We start from the raw sequence: 15,957 nt of genomic DNA on the forward strand, positions 1-15,957 counted from the left end.
AAAAGTTGTTAGAGGCAAGCTAAACAAAAGTTTCAATTAAATTAGTTCAAATTTGTTTGTAAAATAATTTACTTATTAAAAAAAAGTTGTGTGGAGGACCGATTAATTTGTCCACTGAATATGAAATTCCAGGTAGGCCATGAGAGACTTTTATAAGGCAGAAATAAACATCAAGATTTACAGCAATAGCCATGCACTGGCCTAGGCCACTTTACATATTAATTCATGCAAACCATAAACCTATCAAAAACACAGCTGCTCTCATATAGAAAATAAATCAAGACAAAAATTGGAAAACATTTATTTCCCTTCCTTCAAAATTTAACTTACATTCCATTTTAATAGCTGTTGAAGGCTAATTAAAATGCAGCAAAGTGTAACAGTTTCACAAGTGACTTCAATTATTTTAACGTGAGAAAAATCAGACTATGGTCTCTTTAAGAGGCATTATAGAAATGCTGATCATTAAAAAGCATTTATTAGGCACCGAACTGCATGGTGTTACATTAAATAATTTACAAAAAAGAATTCCATAGGTCTGGTTCATATGATGTGAATAGGGTGGGAATTTTCTCAATGAATTTTGTACATAATTATAGATTTGTTTGGTAATTAATATAAGTTTTAGAACCAGGAAACATCAAAGGGCAAACTGCACAAAAATAAACACCAATGATTATTTAGCTTTGTAACAACCATGACATTTTTAGAAATAAAAAATTGTGAACATGCAATCTAGTACTTTCAGAATGGCATTCGTTTCCTGAAAGAATATTTAAACGACAGATTACAAGTGCTGTACCGTGCACAAAATGCAGAACTGTCACGTGACTTTCATACTGGATATTTAGAATGCAGAATCGCGAAATTAAAATGTAAAATGTTATGACCAGAATAAGTGTTGATTTCTTGAATTCATTTTTTTCCCCTGGAAATTAAGAGGAATCGCTGAGTCCATTCAACGACCATACAATTCATGTAAATGGCTAATACTGAATAGCATACACGTTCACCTGACTTCATTAGAAAAAGCTTTCAATTAACTTTGCCACGTTGCTGAGGCAGGCTCACATCAGACAGAGTGGCGTGTGGGAGGGGAGGCAGCACATGTCATTTAAAATTGACTACATTCCTGAGAAACACCATTTTCCTGCTAATAATTTCTACCATATAGCATCTTTCTGGGTGGGAGACACCAATATATTTTTTTATGGGTATGTAAAACATTTAGAAAGTTCATGCTCAATATCACTGTGTACTAGTTAACACTAAAGAAGCAAACTCCAGCTTTTCAGGGTGAAATGAATGAGGATTTTCTGCAGTAAGTAGTATTTTCCCAATTGTAAACACTGTAAAGCAACGGTGTTAGCATTTGCCGGAGTTCCTACAAGGGACTTTTTAATCGAAGGGTGTCCCTTATTTCAGAAAATACACGTTAAAAGTCACCTCAACTGTTTATTTTCATCCTGGTAAAACTCTGTTACTTCCCCCATCCCCCCACCCAAGGTTAAAGAATCAGAGGGTTTTTCTCTAATTAACACGACAAAGTCACTGCAATTGCAATGTTATCTTTAAGTTTTACCAAGGTGGTCACTCCTTGCTGCCTACTCCCAACTCCCACCCAAGAAGCTAAGAGACTGACTTAATGTTGATAATTCAAAAGCAGATCCATGGGACCAAAAGGCATAAATTAGTCATGTTTCAGATTATGATCTTCCACATGATTAACCATGAGTCTTCCGCTCATGTTGAAGGGCTCCACAGAAACGATCCATGTTTCAGGATAAAAACAAAGCGTTTCGTTTAAGTCACAAAATTCAGTTCTATTACACTCATCACATTTTGATATTAAAGTTTTGGGGAAGGATGTCACCTATGAGGTGAGGGGAAATGGAAGCAGCCCTTTTCTGGAACTGCTATGAAGCGTTCCTCCAGGGGGATGTACCTCATTCTTCTTCTTTTTAAAAAATGCTTATTCGTTGTACTTGATTTTTGTTTTTCATTTTTTGTGGTTTGACCTCAACTCTCATCATGGAGGCCCAGAAAAGCTGCTCTGAATAGTCACTCAGTAGACAAAGACTGTGAAATCTGAATTTCGAACATGGTCTTAGACCCTTACGCCTGTGGTCTTGTCAGATGTTTGAATTTATGATTTTCTTAATCTGATCCCCAAATGGGAAGGGTCTGGGGAGTGAAGTATGTCAACTCCTTGTCCCCTTTAAGTTCAAATTATGTATGTTATAACCTCTCTTATGTGTAGAAAATGTGGGAGGCATACAGGCAACTAAATAGCTAAAAATACAGAGAAGGAAATAATATATAGCTGAATTTTAAATCTAGATTGAGAAAAAGGACGAAAAAGATGGGAATTATTAAACTCAAGGAGTGATCTGAAAATCTCCTGTCTTCTCACTTGTAGTCGACTTATTTTTTTTAAGAGGAAGTTGTACCAATTTTGCTGGTAAGTCCACTTAAAGGCAAACAGGCTTTTGAATACAAGGCAAAAAGTTTGCTTCAATCTCTGAGGTGTATCTGAAAGCTAGAATTCTTTTTATTTCCACATGAAAGCATTATGTTAAAAATAGCGTAGAAAACTGGTTGTGGTTTGTAAACAGCCCCTTCACCATCGATTGTTGGTGGCAAAATAGGCCTTTTCAGATGTCTTGGAAATGCTGAAAATAATTAAGCTGAACACACATTTTAAAGCATATTAACAAAAATCTACTTTTCTTTGTAAAGTTATAGGCATGAGTACAATAGATGTTTTTAAAATGGGTAAAAGGTACTACTTATTTGTCCCAATTAGCAGTGTGTGACTAACTGTGGGAGCTGCTTGACTAGTGAACTGTGAAGTCATTCTCAGTCTTATGTACGGGGCAGTCACCATAACACTGGGCGTGCCATTGAGGACAGCAGGCATCTCGAGTGGGCACTGATAGGGAAAACCAAAACACAGGACACAAGCTGAGTCTACGGACATTACAAAGGCCCATGCATTTATCCAACATGGTATTCCAAACACCCGGACAGAAGCATTGGGAATCTCACATAAATGTGTAAGCATATTTTTCTTAAAAGAGAAAACTCGAAGACAAAATGACATCAGTCTACAGCAGAAGCCAGGTTGTTAGAAAAATCTAAATGACGATGAAACCTCATTAGAAAGGATGGAGACATAAATACAGTTTTAAAAATCAGTATCCTAAAGACAGTCACATACCACGTGTGCACTGCAACTTGAACAAATAGACAAGACGAACGAGAAAGAAGCATTTGTAAGGCTAAAGGTGCAACATCACAGATTTTCGTAGCAAATGCCTTGAAATACTCGTGTTTGCAAATCACTCTTAGATTTGTAAAGTCAGGCATGTGGATCTTACAGCAGAACTAGAGGTAAACCTTCTCTTAAATTTCTGGGCAAATGACTACTGAATGACAAGTACATTTATTAAACTTCTTTGGCCAACATTTATAGTGACAGTTTTTGACACAAACACTTATTATTATTAATGTCTTGTTTAGAAATTTTGCTCAGTGAGTCGCTTCCTTAAGAAAGCTGGTTTTTCTCAGCATATTCTGAAATCTAAAATGGATATCAAGGAGTCCCTTTAACTTACTACCATTTTAGAGATTCGTAAAGGTCGGTCGCTTTGTGGTATATCCAAGACACTGATAGTTAGTGGCAGCCCCAGAGTAACAGCATAAGAATGCTGACCTATTCTCAGTTTAAGAAAACACTCTGGCAAGATGCAAGGTCATTTTCCATTTCTGTTTTCAAAGACTTAGTAAATACTTTAGAAAATCTGAAAGAGATGGTGTTACAGTGTAGTGGCACAGTGCTTATGTCTATAACATACATGAATCTGAATGTCAGTCAATGAGATGAGTTCAGATCCATTTCCCCTCCTTGGACCAGGCTGGAATTGGTCAGCAGATTCTGGTGAAGACCTGGGAGCTCCCTTTCGAGATGTGTCAGAGCTGGCCTCTCATCCCTCCCCCCGTCACCATTCATCGGGTCTCTGCTTTGTGGTATCATACGCTCTAATCACTTCAGACTGTGAGACGATTCCATTTTCATCTTGAGAGAAAGCATACCCGTCTGTAAGTTAAAGATAAAATAGAAACGGTCACCTTGAAGTCGTTGGAAGTCTCTGTTATTCTGAGTGTTGAGCGCTCATTTCCTAACTTGGGGAACTAATGCATCCTTCCCACCTTTAAAAGCATGAAGACACTAGTTTTTAATGTCTGTAAAAGGTATAGACTCAACTGCAAAATGAAGAGTGAGACGATGGTAGCTTAGATTCTAGGAGCTGTGTTCCCTAGACGAACAGATGCTCTCGGCCCCCCTCAATTCTCCCTTCAGCATCTCAAGTCCAGCCCCTCTAATGTCTGCTTCCTGACTAGCAGAGGGGTGGGGAGTGCAGTCAAGTGGGTGCGTGTATTCCATATAGATCAGGCGGATGAGAGGGAAGGAAGAATAAAAGCAAGGGAGAGGAGGAGATAAACACACACAACTTCGAATAGTGGAAGCGCGCTCTCCTTCCCTCAGAAGACATTATTCTGGGCTCTCAGCATCTACAAATAAACTCACTCATGCCCCAGCCTGGTCCAAGGGGGCTTGGGGATAAGAAATGACCTCCAAGGGAATCACATCTTTAGAAAAGGCCTCTTGAAGTATAAAGAGCAAAAGCATTAAACATGAGTATATATAAATGAAAATAAATTACATGTGGAAATAACATGAAACAAATGATATATTACTAACACACATACATTTACTACAGGGCTTTATATATTATATTCTTTTTTAGATCCTTGAAATGTTAAGAGGGTGTGATACCTAATAATTTCTTACAACTGTAAATATTCATAAATATTTTTGAAGGGGAAAATACATGCTTCAATTGTGCGACGTTTCACATACATGTCATTGTGTATGAAAGCTGAAAAGGCTCTTGCAAAGTTATTCAAGTAGGAAAGCTAACAATACAGAGTGAGCTTTTAAGAGTTAAGATTTATTTCACTGGTTCTTTTTAAGACTTAAGGAAACAAGGGGCATGCAGGAATATTTTTCTTGAAGTGAAAGCAGCAAGATTTTCAAATGCTCTATCTCTTTTGCTGAAAGTGAGATGGCTGCGGTCAAAGGATTCTTTAAACATTTATTTACATAACATGTTGCAAATGTGCAAAACTTGTTTTAGGTGTTAACTGTAAATATCTCTAAAGTTAAAATGCTGCTCTCAGATCCTATGAGGTAATGGCAGAGGATGTGTTTAAAAAACAGAACTCAAATACTTACGGAGCAGGTTTTGTTGCAATGATTCTGATGGGTACAAGTTCACGTGGTTCTTCTTAAAGACGTTCTTGAGCAGTTGCGCCCTCTCCGTGAGGCTGCGGAACAGGTGCAAACGTGTGAAATGAATTATCAACTCAGTGGAGAACCCAGAGAGCCCACAGGACCACCAGAGAGAGTCAGACTGACACAAAAGATTGCTTGAGAAATCCGGAGTCTAGTGATTATTTCAACCCCATTTTCTCAGACAGCAAATGAGGTTTCAAGTACTGGATACTTTTGAGGCCATTTTTTCCCCCCCTGAGAGCGAAGGAGAGTTTTGTCCCCAGTAGCCCAGTCAAAAGATTTCCCCACCCCCAGTTATATTTAAGTCAAATACAGAACCTGCACAATATAATTAATAAAAAATACAAACTCTACCAGTTGTGTTAGTGGCTTCTAAAATCTTGGAATTTAGACTTACTACATATAGCAAGCATGGCATTTTAGAATTAAAAAAATTAACCATCACTATACCTTTTTCCTACTTTGCACATATTCTGGTGTAAAATAATTTTTTGTTGTTATACAGAAAAATCTGAAAAATTATGCAAAGAAGAAATTTCACAGACTTTTTAATTAGAAAAAATTCCAGTACCACTCTAACATGGTATGAAATGTGTTCCTTAATTTCATTTTAAAATAAAAAAGCTGTTTTCAGAAAATAATTTACCAGGTAAAGTGACAAGAAAAAGCACATTTTTCAATAAACGTTTAGAAGAATCTTCTCTGCAGAAACAAACCCATGTAATTATGTAACTTCCAAAAGCAGAATGTAAGAAATAATGCATCTGTTTTTCTCCCCTGCACACAGAACAGTGTTTCACCCAGTAGGGAGTCAAATACTTGTCGGATAGATGAATTTGAGTGATAATTCCAAAGTGCACTTTTAAACATCATCAATCCTCCCAATCATGCCGTTTCTTCATTGGTTGATTTATAAAACTTTGCTTTGATATCAAACACATAACAAGGATGAAGAGCTAATAAATAATCCACATGTGTTGCAGCAAATGTTTATGCAATTTTGTTTTAATCACTGGAATTGACTCAGTGGACAAATTTCCATCTTTTAGCTTCCCCACTTTAAAGCTTTAGTTAAACTGCTGTAAGTTATGTTAGTTCTGTATTTTGCCAATTTTTTTAGACCCCGAAAGGGAACAATGTTTATCATATGCAAAAAAAAGGATCATCTGCAAAATGAACTCATTGTAATTACACAAACATTTAGGCTTTTGCTGAAATAAAATATTTAGAAATGTTGACATTTGTAGTAGTCTTACACACATTTTTAAAAGTCTAGGGGTGTTAACTGCTATTTATTAGACATATTTTATTGTCACTGGGAATTAAGGCAAGAAAGCGAATTAATCTTAAAACTCCAGTGGTTTTGCAAAAATTTGTAAAACTTGCTTTTGCTAGTGAAATAAACAGATATGGGGAATGAGAAGGAGCCATTTTTACAGAGTGACTTTTCTTACTCTGCTCTTAAAATGATCTACTGTTACAGACCCGGGGACTCACAAGGACACTAAAATATGTAACCGCTTTGAGGAAGTCGGCAGCTTTAGCAGCAGGTGGTCTGATGTTGTTAGCAGAGCATCGTGGACGGGGTGCTTGGCAAGTCTCTGGTGTTTAAAACTGAAATGACTACAGAAGACTAGAGGACGGCAATGTATCATGATAGAGCTTCTTCTTCCCAAAATACGTTTTCCAGGTTTCGGGCTGGCCTTCCTGAATGCATGATACTTTAATACTACAACATGATACTTTAATATTACAATTATGGAAGCGACAAGAAGGCAGATGTGAGAATTGCCCCTTTCATATTATGGCAACCTAAATATATGAGATAATGTAATTTTGTTCCGTAACGGTTCATATAAGGCTAGTTTATCACTCAGCTGTTACATCAAGTTAATGTCTAGTGTTAAAAAAAAAAAGCAGAAAGTCTCTTTCTGGGGAAAGCAGTACACTACTGTGGAAAGAGCCTGGGCTTTGCAGTCTTACTTTGGTTTAATTCTGAGTCTGTCACTTATTAGCTGGGTCACCTTAGGCAACCTTTCTTGGACATCTCATGGAGAACAGGACAATTCCTAACCTCCGGCTGACGGAGGATTCAGGGAGTTGTACAGCTTCAACCACAGTTACTGGTACTCAGGAACCACTCAACACTTAGAAGCACTAGTTCTTCCCACCCTTACCATCCCTCAGATCCCAAGGAATTTATTATTGAAAAAACCCCAACTAGAACAGAGATCATCACGAAACAAAAGATACTCTGTGAGGATCATTTCTGATGCCTTGGTTTATATTCAACATTACCTCAACAGGGGAAGTCTATTGCTGAACATGAGTTTTAACTTATAATGCCCCTCACTCCACTTCCTTAGGAAAACTACTAGGTTTTTTTTTTGTGTTTTGCTTTTTGCCTTAGCTACATTGGACCTCTTGATTATAGAACAAAAACTCCCTCCTCAGAATATAAATGCCGTTCGTGGGAGGGTGCTTAATAAATAATAACTGATGATGATTTGTATTTCTCTAGTCCTATCCCACTTTTGGAGAACTACTCATCATTTCAAAGTTATGCAGTTTCTGTGTCATCAATGTTTATGGGTACTGATATCACTGTCAAGCCACATTATAAAATATACTGGTAACATGTTAACATTAATAGACATGTTAAAAGTTTAGTTTTTGTTGAACAGTTTAACACAGTGTGAGAAGAAAAAAAGACTCTAGGATGCCTTCTAACTAAAACCACATCTTATTCACAACTCTCGTTCAGTAGTTTTACTCAATTTGTAGGGTCTTTCATGTACATACCAAGCTATGTAAATTTTCTATTTATTTAATGCAATCACACAATTACCACTTACGTTATTTCCAAGCCTGTTAAAATGCTGCAACTTAGATATTTGGTGAGGTGAGGTGGAAATATACCACATTTTAAAATAAAATTTCATTTAGAAATACTAAAAAAAAAAAAAGTGAAAACTCATTTACTGTCCTGGAACATGTTGTCTTAAGGTATTTTCAGTTATCTTTGAAGAGTGGTCAATTTGCATTTGTTGTTTTATTGGGTTGCCAAGCTGTTTTCATTCATTCATGAAGTGTTTCAGTGCATAGAATACGACAGCTGTCCTGTAGTAGGCAGTGGTGGTGGGGAGATGAACGATGAATACAAGAAGCCTAAGTAATCTCTGCTCTGGAGGAGGTATTTCATCGTTCTGTCACGTTTCTTTACAAATGTTGGATGGAACCTTTATCACAGGGATGAGAGTAGGCTGGGGGAAAACATTTGATATGTCCTCCTATCCTAATCACCTCCCCCCCCCACCCCGCGCCTCTGCCCCAGCCTCAAAGAAATTTATGTAATCCTGATATAAAACCCAGGTGAAAACTGAAAAATATAGTTTCTTTTCTATTAGTTCTGGGGCAATGTTAAAATTGCTTTTCATTAAGATAAGCAACACAGAGAAAAGCTGGGAGAGAACACCATCACCACCCCCATGACCAAATGATCTGACATCCATACTTCCCTACTGTCTCTTTTAAAGCTGGGCCACACAGTGGTGATGGACAAATTAATAAGGACTGACCTGAAGACCCTGGGCTAAAATTCTATTTAGTAACGGCTGATGATGATATGCTGGCTAATGTCTACAGTTAGATACAAAAAATTATGAGACTCATTATTCATACTGCCTTACTATGAGATGCATTGCTTCACACACACGTGAAAGGTATCAGTAATAACTGACCTGTCTCTAATGAGCCCATTGTCCACAACCCCTTATTTTAAATCTTTGGGATTTTGAATTCACATTTTGTTTTGTTTTGTTTTAGAGAAAGTAATACGTTACACACAATGTGTAGATGTAATATTCTCAAGTGGCATCTTAGAGGCCCACATTCCAAAAATTAATATTTCTGCTATAAAATACAGGAATATTACATTGTAGAAAAATAAACATGATCAATGTATTTATAGTACAAATTGTTTTGGTTCTTCCAGCAAACTTTGCTATAAGCCTATGGAAAGAATTGAATTTCAAAGCTTTTTGGACTTTGGGAACGAAGATGCTTCGGCTCCCTAGTGTTGGAGCACGTCCACATAAAGTAAAAGCAAAGAACAGGATTTCACAGCTTAAAGTCATTTTCTTAACACGCAAAAATAAGCCATGGCTACACAGTATTAGGAATAAGGTTTGGCTTTATTCTCCCAATTTTTTAGACTTAAACTGATTTCTACCATAACCCATGGCTCCAAAGCAATATACTTAAACGATGAAACACACCTTTTTCCTCAAAATTTCGATGTAAAATTAAAATATATCTAATTTGCTGGAAATTATGATAAGTGGCATACTATTTCTACAAAAAGTACTAATTCTTTTAACCAAGGTGTTTCAAGTTTTGAAAATGAGTAGAGATGAGAAATAAATTCTTATAAATACTAATCTGGATACGGTGCTTACAAGTAAGTTATAGTTTCTCTGACATTCTTTCATTTTACATCTAGGTTGACTTCACAGTAGTGCTTAGTGAAGATTAAAAAAATTGGGATAATCAACCCACAAGATCTTTCTTAAGAACTGCATCATTCTATGACAAAAAAAGTAAACAATCATTAACACTAGGCGTTACTAGTTTGGGAAGTGTAACCTATATACTTCTATGTTCTTGTTATCGCATTTTAATTTAATTACCCACAGGTCAACCCCACTACTCAACTATCCTTTCACCCACCCTTTTTCATTCATTCCTTAGTTAACTCTCTTGGCCATACATTCATCCACTCAACAAATATTGACTGAGTGCTACTATGCTCCTGGCTCTGTGGCCGGTTCTGGGTTGCAGTTAAGACCAGGACAGAGGCCTCTCCTACAAGGAGCTCCGTCTAGTAGGGGAGACGAACAAGCATAGGGCGAACAAATACACTATCTCATAATGCAATAAACGTAAAAACAGAAGAACAAACAAGATACAGAGATAGCAGAACAAGAATTGATTTTATCTGTGAAAAGCTGAGGGAATTGCATTTGGACTGGGTTTTGAAAGCTAGGAATTGGATTACCCAGTCTGTAAGAGGGTACCAGCTCTAGACAAGGAACAGCACGTGTGGAGACCGGGAGGCGTAACATAATGTGGTGTTTTGGCACTCAGGGAAGCCTGGTATCACTAGAATACATAGAAATCACTATTTCTTTCTCTTTGAAAAATGCAGATGAAATTAGCTAGTTTTTTGAAATTTGACATGAGTCTTATTCTCCAAGGCTTCTGAAAGAGTTCTATCAATAAAATCTATCTGACAATTTCTAAACTGCCTTAGAATGTAGTTTGGTGCGAAGACTTTTCCAACCAGTTGCTACTTTTCCCTTTTCACAGACCTTTTTCTTCCCCTTCCTCTAGCTACCGTTTAGCAGGGAGACACCATGCCGCACTGATCATCACCATCCTTCTCTTCACCGATTGGCAGCAATGGCAACACAGGGTCCCTACTGTACTAGGGGTTTTTGTCTGGGGTATTCAGCTAACATCTAACTTAGTCCTGAGTCCTTAAGAAAAGCTGAACAGCTGTTTTAGGCAAATGAGCTGAGCAGCAGCAGGAAATTTATCCGATGCATTTTCTTGGAGAAGCTGGTTATCATTTACGGCGGAATTCACTTCTTTCCTTCTAGGTTCTCTGACTTATTTAATGTAAGGGACTACACACGTCACAGACTCAGGTCTTTAGGACCCAGAGGTCAGAGGTCATCACATGGAACCCTCAGCCTGACTTATGAATTGTTGAAGTCAGCGATATACTATAAACGATGGAGAACCAGTATCACATGGAGGGGCTTAACATAGGTTTTATTAACACACAAATAGGAGAAATTTACTAAGGGTAGTAACAGTGCTATCAGTAGACTTTCCCTAATAATTGTGAATAAATATTTTTGTTCACAATTTTGTGAGCTAGAACTCTTACCACATCCTTTTTACAGCTAGAGTGAAAGAGGGAAAAAACATTTACTGAGGAACTATTTATGAAAGGCAATAGAATAGATGTTGACTTGGAGGTGAAGGGAAGAGATGAGGCAAAGCTGGAGGGAGGAGTAGCTACACCTGTAACCCCAAAGGTAGCAGCCCATCAGGTACACAGGGACACCGACTGGGAGAGGCTACGAACTGTCACGTTAGTGGCAGGCTAGTTCTGCTGCCATCCTACGTTCTTGAAAAGCAGCAGCAGGAGGCAGAATAGTGCACGGTTAGCAACAGGGTTTCTAGAATCAACTGACATGGGCTCAAGGCCCAGAGTGGTCACTTCTGACCTTGAGAACCTGGTCTGTCTAAGCCCCAGTTTCCTCATCTGGAAAAACTGGGGATGATGGATTTGTACAGGGTCGTTGCAGGAGTGTAATGCAATAGTACCTGTGAAGTGAGGAGTGCAGCACCCAGCACGTGGTGCACACCCCACAGATGCCAGTGCCGTTATTTTTAAGAGAGGCACAGACTGGCGTGTGACGTGCTCCTTTGGCCTAATGAGAGCACGAGAGGGCTGGAAGCCAAGGTCTCAGCCTGAGGTCCCAGTCTGACACTCCACCGTGTCAAACTGAGCAACGACAGTGAACCATGATGAAGGTGACACAGACCAGGGCAAAACGTTTCCTATGGTTGAGACAAAACTTTAGCTCACTTTAGTGTGATGAAAGACAGAAAGAATAAATTCCTCGTATTTTCTTCATAACTGTGGTGTATCACAGAGTGCTTTCATATAAGTTTAAATTCTTTTCTATAATGTTTTGTGAAATTTAGTCAATTCAATTAGCTTTCTAACCTTGCTTTTTTTGGGGGGCGGGGGGCGGTAAGGAGGACTTGGAAGACATAACTGACTTCATATATGACAGACATATGCCCAGGTCAGTTCCTAACAATGTACTGAGCCACAAAGGTAACTGTGGGAGAGCTGACTTTATGTCAAGCTCTGATTTTGACTATATTCTACTGTGTTATTTTTTTTCCTTTTTCAGTTTAATAATAAACACTATTTGCACCTACCATTTATTGAGTGCTCATTAAGCACCAGATGGCAAGCCACCTGCTTTATCCACAGTATTTTATCCAATTCTCGCAACTGGCCATGAGGGAGGTATTATCACTCCCATTGTACAGATGAGAAAATTGAGGCTCAGCAGCTCTAAGCAACTTGGCTAAGGTCACCTGCAGCTTAGCGAAGAAAGATGTGATCTGAATCTGCATCTCTCTGACTGCAAAATTTGTCAGTGACACTGCTAGCTCCATGTTAACAGATAAACACGTTTAACTGCTTATTTCCAACCACTAGCAAAAGACATTTAAAGTTCACTTGGAAAAGAACATATTCAGGGCATATTTTACCTTTTTCCAAGCACAACTGCTCCTGGGTCTTGAGATTTTGCCTCCAGCTCCTGAACTTCATCCACTAATGTTTTAAAAGCAGTCCTCTTGATACTGTAGAGAAAAAAAGGGTAGAAGTATTCGTGTGAAGATTTAAGACTTTATGAAACTAGTTTTGATCATGCTGCTGCTAAGTACAACAGTAACCAGTGTACAAGCAATTTTTCCATAGAATCTAAAAAACTACAGTAGGGACTTCCCTGGTGGCACAGTGGTTAAGAATCTGCCTGCCAATGCAGGGGACATGGGTTCGAACCCTGGTCTGGGAAGATCCCACTTGCCGCGGAGCAACTAAGCCCGTGTGCCACAACTACTGAGCCTGCACACTAGAGCCCGTGAGTCACAACTACTGAGCCCGTGTGCCACAACTACTGAAGCCCACAAACCTAAAGCCTGTGCTCCGCAATAAGAGAAGCCAATGCAATGAGAAGCCTGCGCACTGCAACGAAGAGTAGCCCCCCACTCGCTGCGACTAGAGAAAGCCCGCGCGCAGCAACAAAGACCCAACACAGCCAAAAATAAATAAATAAATTTATTAAAAAAAAAAAAGACTACAGTAATTCTGGGCATTAATATAATTATAGAAACAATAGTCATAAAATAAATGGTTTACGTTTACAATATTAAAACTCTCAGTTATTAAATAAGCATCACATTAACTAACTTTAATGATATATTTTTTGTGGGAAGAGAGGACACTTTAAAACTTATAATCCTTGAGAAAGATTAGTAAAGTTGTAGTTTCTTCTATTCTGTTTTATACATGTTTAGAATCAGGCAAGCAAAAATTCCCTTTCACGACTACTGTTCACTAAACATTTATATATATATGTATTTGGAGGTAAAAGAATTTTTTCTTCTACCTTGAATGGGTTTTTCAGGCTGATTAACAAAAATGTTAATTGAAGCTACCTGCTTTACTTCTGTTCGTTCTTTTAAACTAATTTAGTTTTTTAATTCTTCAATCACTCCTTTCTTCTTTATGTAGAATTAATATTACTAATTCCTATTCTGTAAACTCTACACTAGAATTAATGTTACAAATAGAGAAATCTGAGGATTAATATGCATCTGTGTTGTTAATGACATAACTGAGCACTATACTTACACTTTGTACACCACGTCAAGAAGCAAAGATGCCACAGGGATAAATAACAGGCCTGTCCAAAAGACTCCGGAACTGAACAACATGGCTGCCTGAGTAAAAGCATCAGAAACAGTATTACTTTAAAAACCAAGAAATACATCATTCATGTTTAGTTTTTATATGATTTCAAGTAAAATAATTTTAAGAATCTCATTCTGCAAGAGAGTATACAATAACTCTGAATTCACACTTGTGAAATATTTGGAATTAAAAGCCAAATGTATTAAAACATGCATTTACTACATTTCTTTTTTTCCTTCAAGTAGCTAATACAACAAAGTTTTATCATGTGCCAAATCTTTTCATATTTTTATGTGAAATTTTTGTTACTGTGATCAAAATAATGGAGTAATAAACTTTGACCTTCTTTTATAACTTAGAATATAAAAATTTATCTTTTTGAGCAAACTTCAAACATACACTGGATTAACTTCTCTTATAATACAACATGTAAAATCAATCCTAATTAAAAGCTATATTTACTATTTCTGGCACATAAAAATTTGCTTTTCTAAAATATCGCGCGATATGAAAAGATCATCCAGATAAATCACGAACACAGTATAAACAAATTAATTAAGGAATCTATGAAAAATAACAATTTGATATTAGATAGGAATAATATTAATTTTTGTTCAAAGATTTACATAACTTGTTTCGGTGCATCCTGTTATTGCTAAAGTCAAGCCAAATGTTTAGTATGTAAAACCCAAATAAAAGTGTATTAAAATAACTTTAAGCATTCCTTTTCTATTAATCCCAAATTGCTATATCAGAGCCTTTGGGGTTGCAAAGAAAATGATTCTATAATAAAAACCAACAAATTCTATTAGTTATTTGTGATTATAATAAAAAAATCCCTTCATAATGTAATTAGATTACTAGAGCTTAAAAGGGACAGTGTCATATAATAAAACCAAAAGGGATATTTTGCTTCACTTCGAGTCTATTTGTTTATCAAGAATAAATTTGCAGTACCTATTTAAATCCATAAACGTATTGTTATAACTCCATTCTGAAGTAGCCAACCAACGCACACACATTTACATCCCATTAAAACTCAGGCAAGAAATTTTTTTTTTTAACCAGGTCAGGAATTAAAAATGATTTAGAGTTTAATTCGTATAGGCAGGTTCACAATTACACATAAACAGTCCTAATCAATCAATCCTTATCAAATACAAAGATTACTAATTTTAAGTTGTATTTCAGATTACCTATTCATTTTGACTCTCAACTGGAGACCAGGAGCTGCTGTTTAAAATTTTTTTCTACATTAACACAAGCTTATTGATATGGACTCTTGGTACAAGGATACTCAGGTTTCCCTCTATCTAGGCTGACACAGCTCTGAACACGTTAAAATAAGAACATGCTATTACCCAAAATTTCAGAAAGTAAATGTTGCCACGTGGTTTCAATGGAATAGCACCCACATTGTAGATACCACCAAGACGAAAGATATTCACATAAAAGTCATTTTATTTTATAAGCAAAACATGATCTTCGACATGCTTGCTGACATCCTCAATAGTGAAAACCAACAATAACTGTGTAATAGGAAATGTCCATCAAGTCAGTGGGTTTTGTTTAGTTGGAAGGAAGCTTTTAAGTTAGGTAATGACTGCAAAATGGCACATTTCTTTTTCCTTCTACGGGAAAAAGGTAAGATGAGATTCTAAGTCGTGTAACTGAAAATACCTCTTTTACTTGGCTTAATTTTATAATCTCTTTTAATTTGGGGGCAAGAGAAGAAAGATTTATTCTTGCCTTTGCCACCCTGTATTAAATGTCCACTGGTAGTGAAGGAGGCCGCTAATTCTGACCATTGTAATGTTAACTATGACGGGGAGACTGGCGCCCACTATTCAGTCCACCAGCCTTTGGCTTTGCAAATGAACGCCATGAATTGAAGGGAAAGAAGTTTTTCTGCGTCATATCTGAAAGCCTGTCAGATTTTTTTTTCTTTTGCAGAGTTAATCCAAACCTAAAAGATTTAAAGCCGACATTCGCATTAAAGACAGAGAGCCTCTTTGTATTTTTTGGATGA

General features: G+C 37.1%; 1 protein-coding gene across 2 annotated transcripts in view; it reads right to left on the minus strand.

Moving 5' to 3' along the window:
• Positions 1-285: 285 nt before the first annotated feature.
• Positions 286-15,957, minus strand: part of ATP8A1 (ATPase phospholipid transporting 8A1) — a 235,290-nt gene continuing 219,618 nt past the window's right edge. For both annotated transcript variants that reach the window (XM_032632465.1, XM_032632464.1), the window contains 4 exons: positions 13,869-13,957; positions 12,722-12,814; positions 5,300-5,391; positions 286-4,099 (listed from right to left, as the gene is read on the minus strand). In XM_032632465.1, coding sequence (XP_032488356.1) covers positions 4,002-4,099; positions 5,300-5,391; positions 12,722-12,814; positions 13,869-13,957 — 372 coding nt within the window. In that variant the 3' untranslated portion in view covers positions 286-4,001. The remainder of the gene's footprint in view (positions 4,100-5,299; positions 5,392-12,721; positions 12,815-13,868; positions 13,958-15,957) is intronic.

The sequence above is a fragment of the Phocoena sinus genome, chromosome 5 (genome assembly GCF_008692025.1).
Source record: "Phocoena sinus isolate mPhoSin1 chromosome 5, mPhoSin1.pri, whole genome shotgun sequence".
In the NCBI taxonomy this organism is placed as follows: Eukaryota; Metazoa; Chordata; class Mammalia; order Artiodactyla; family Phocoenidae; genus Phocoena; species Phocoena sinus.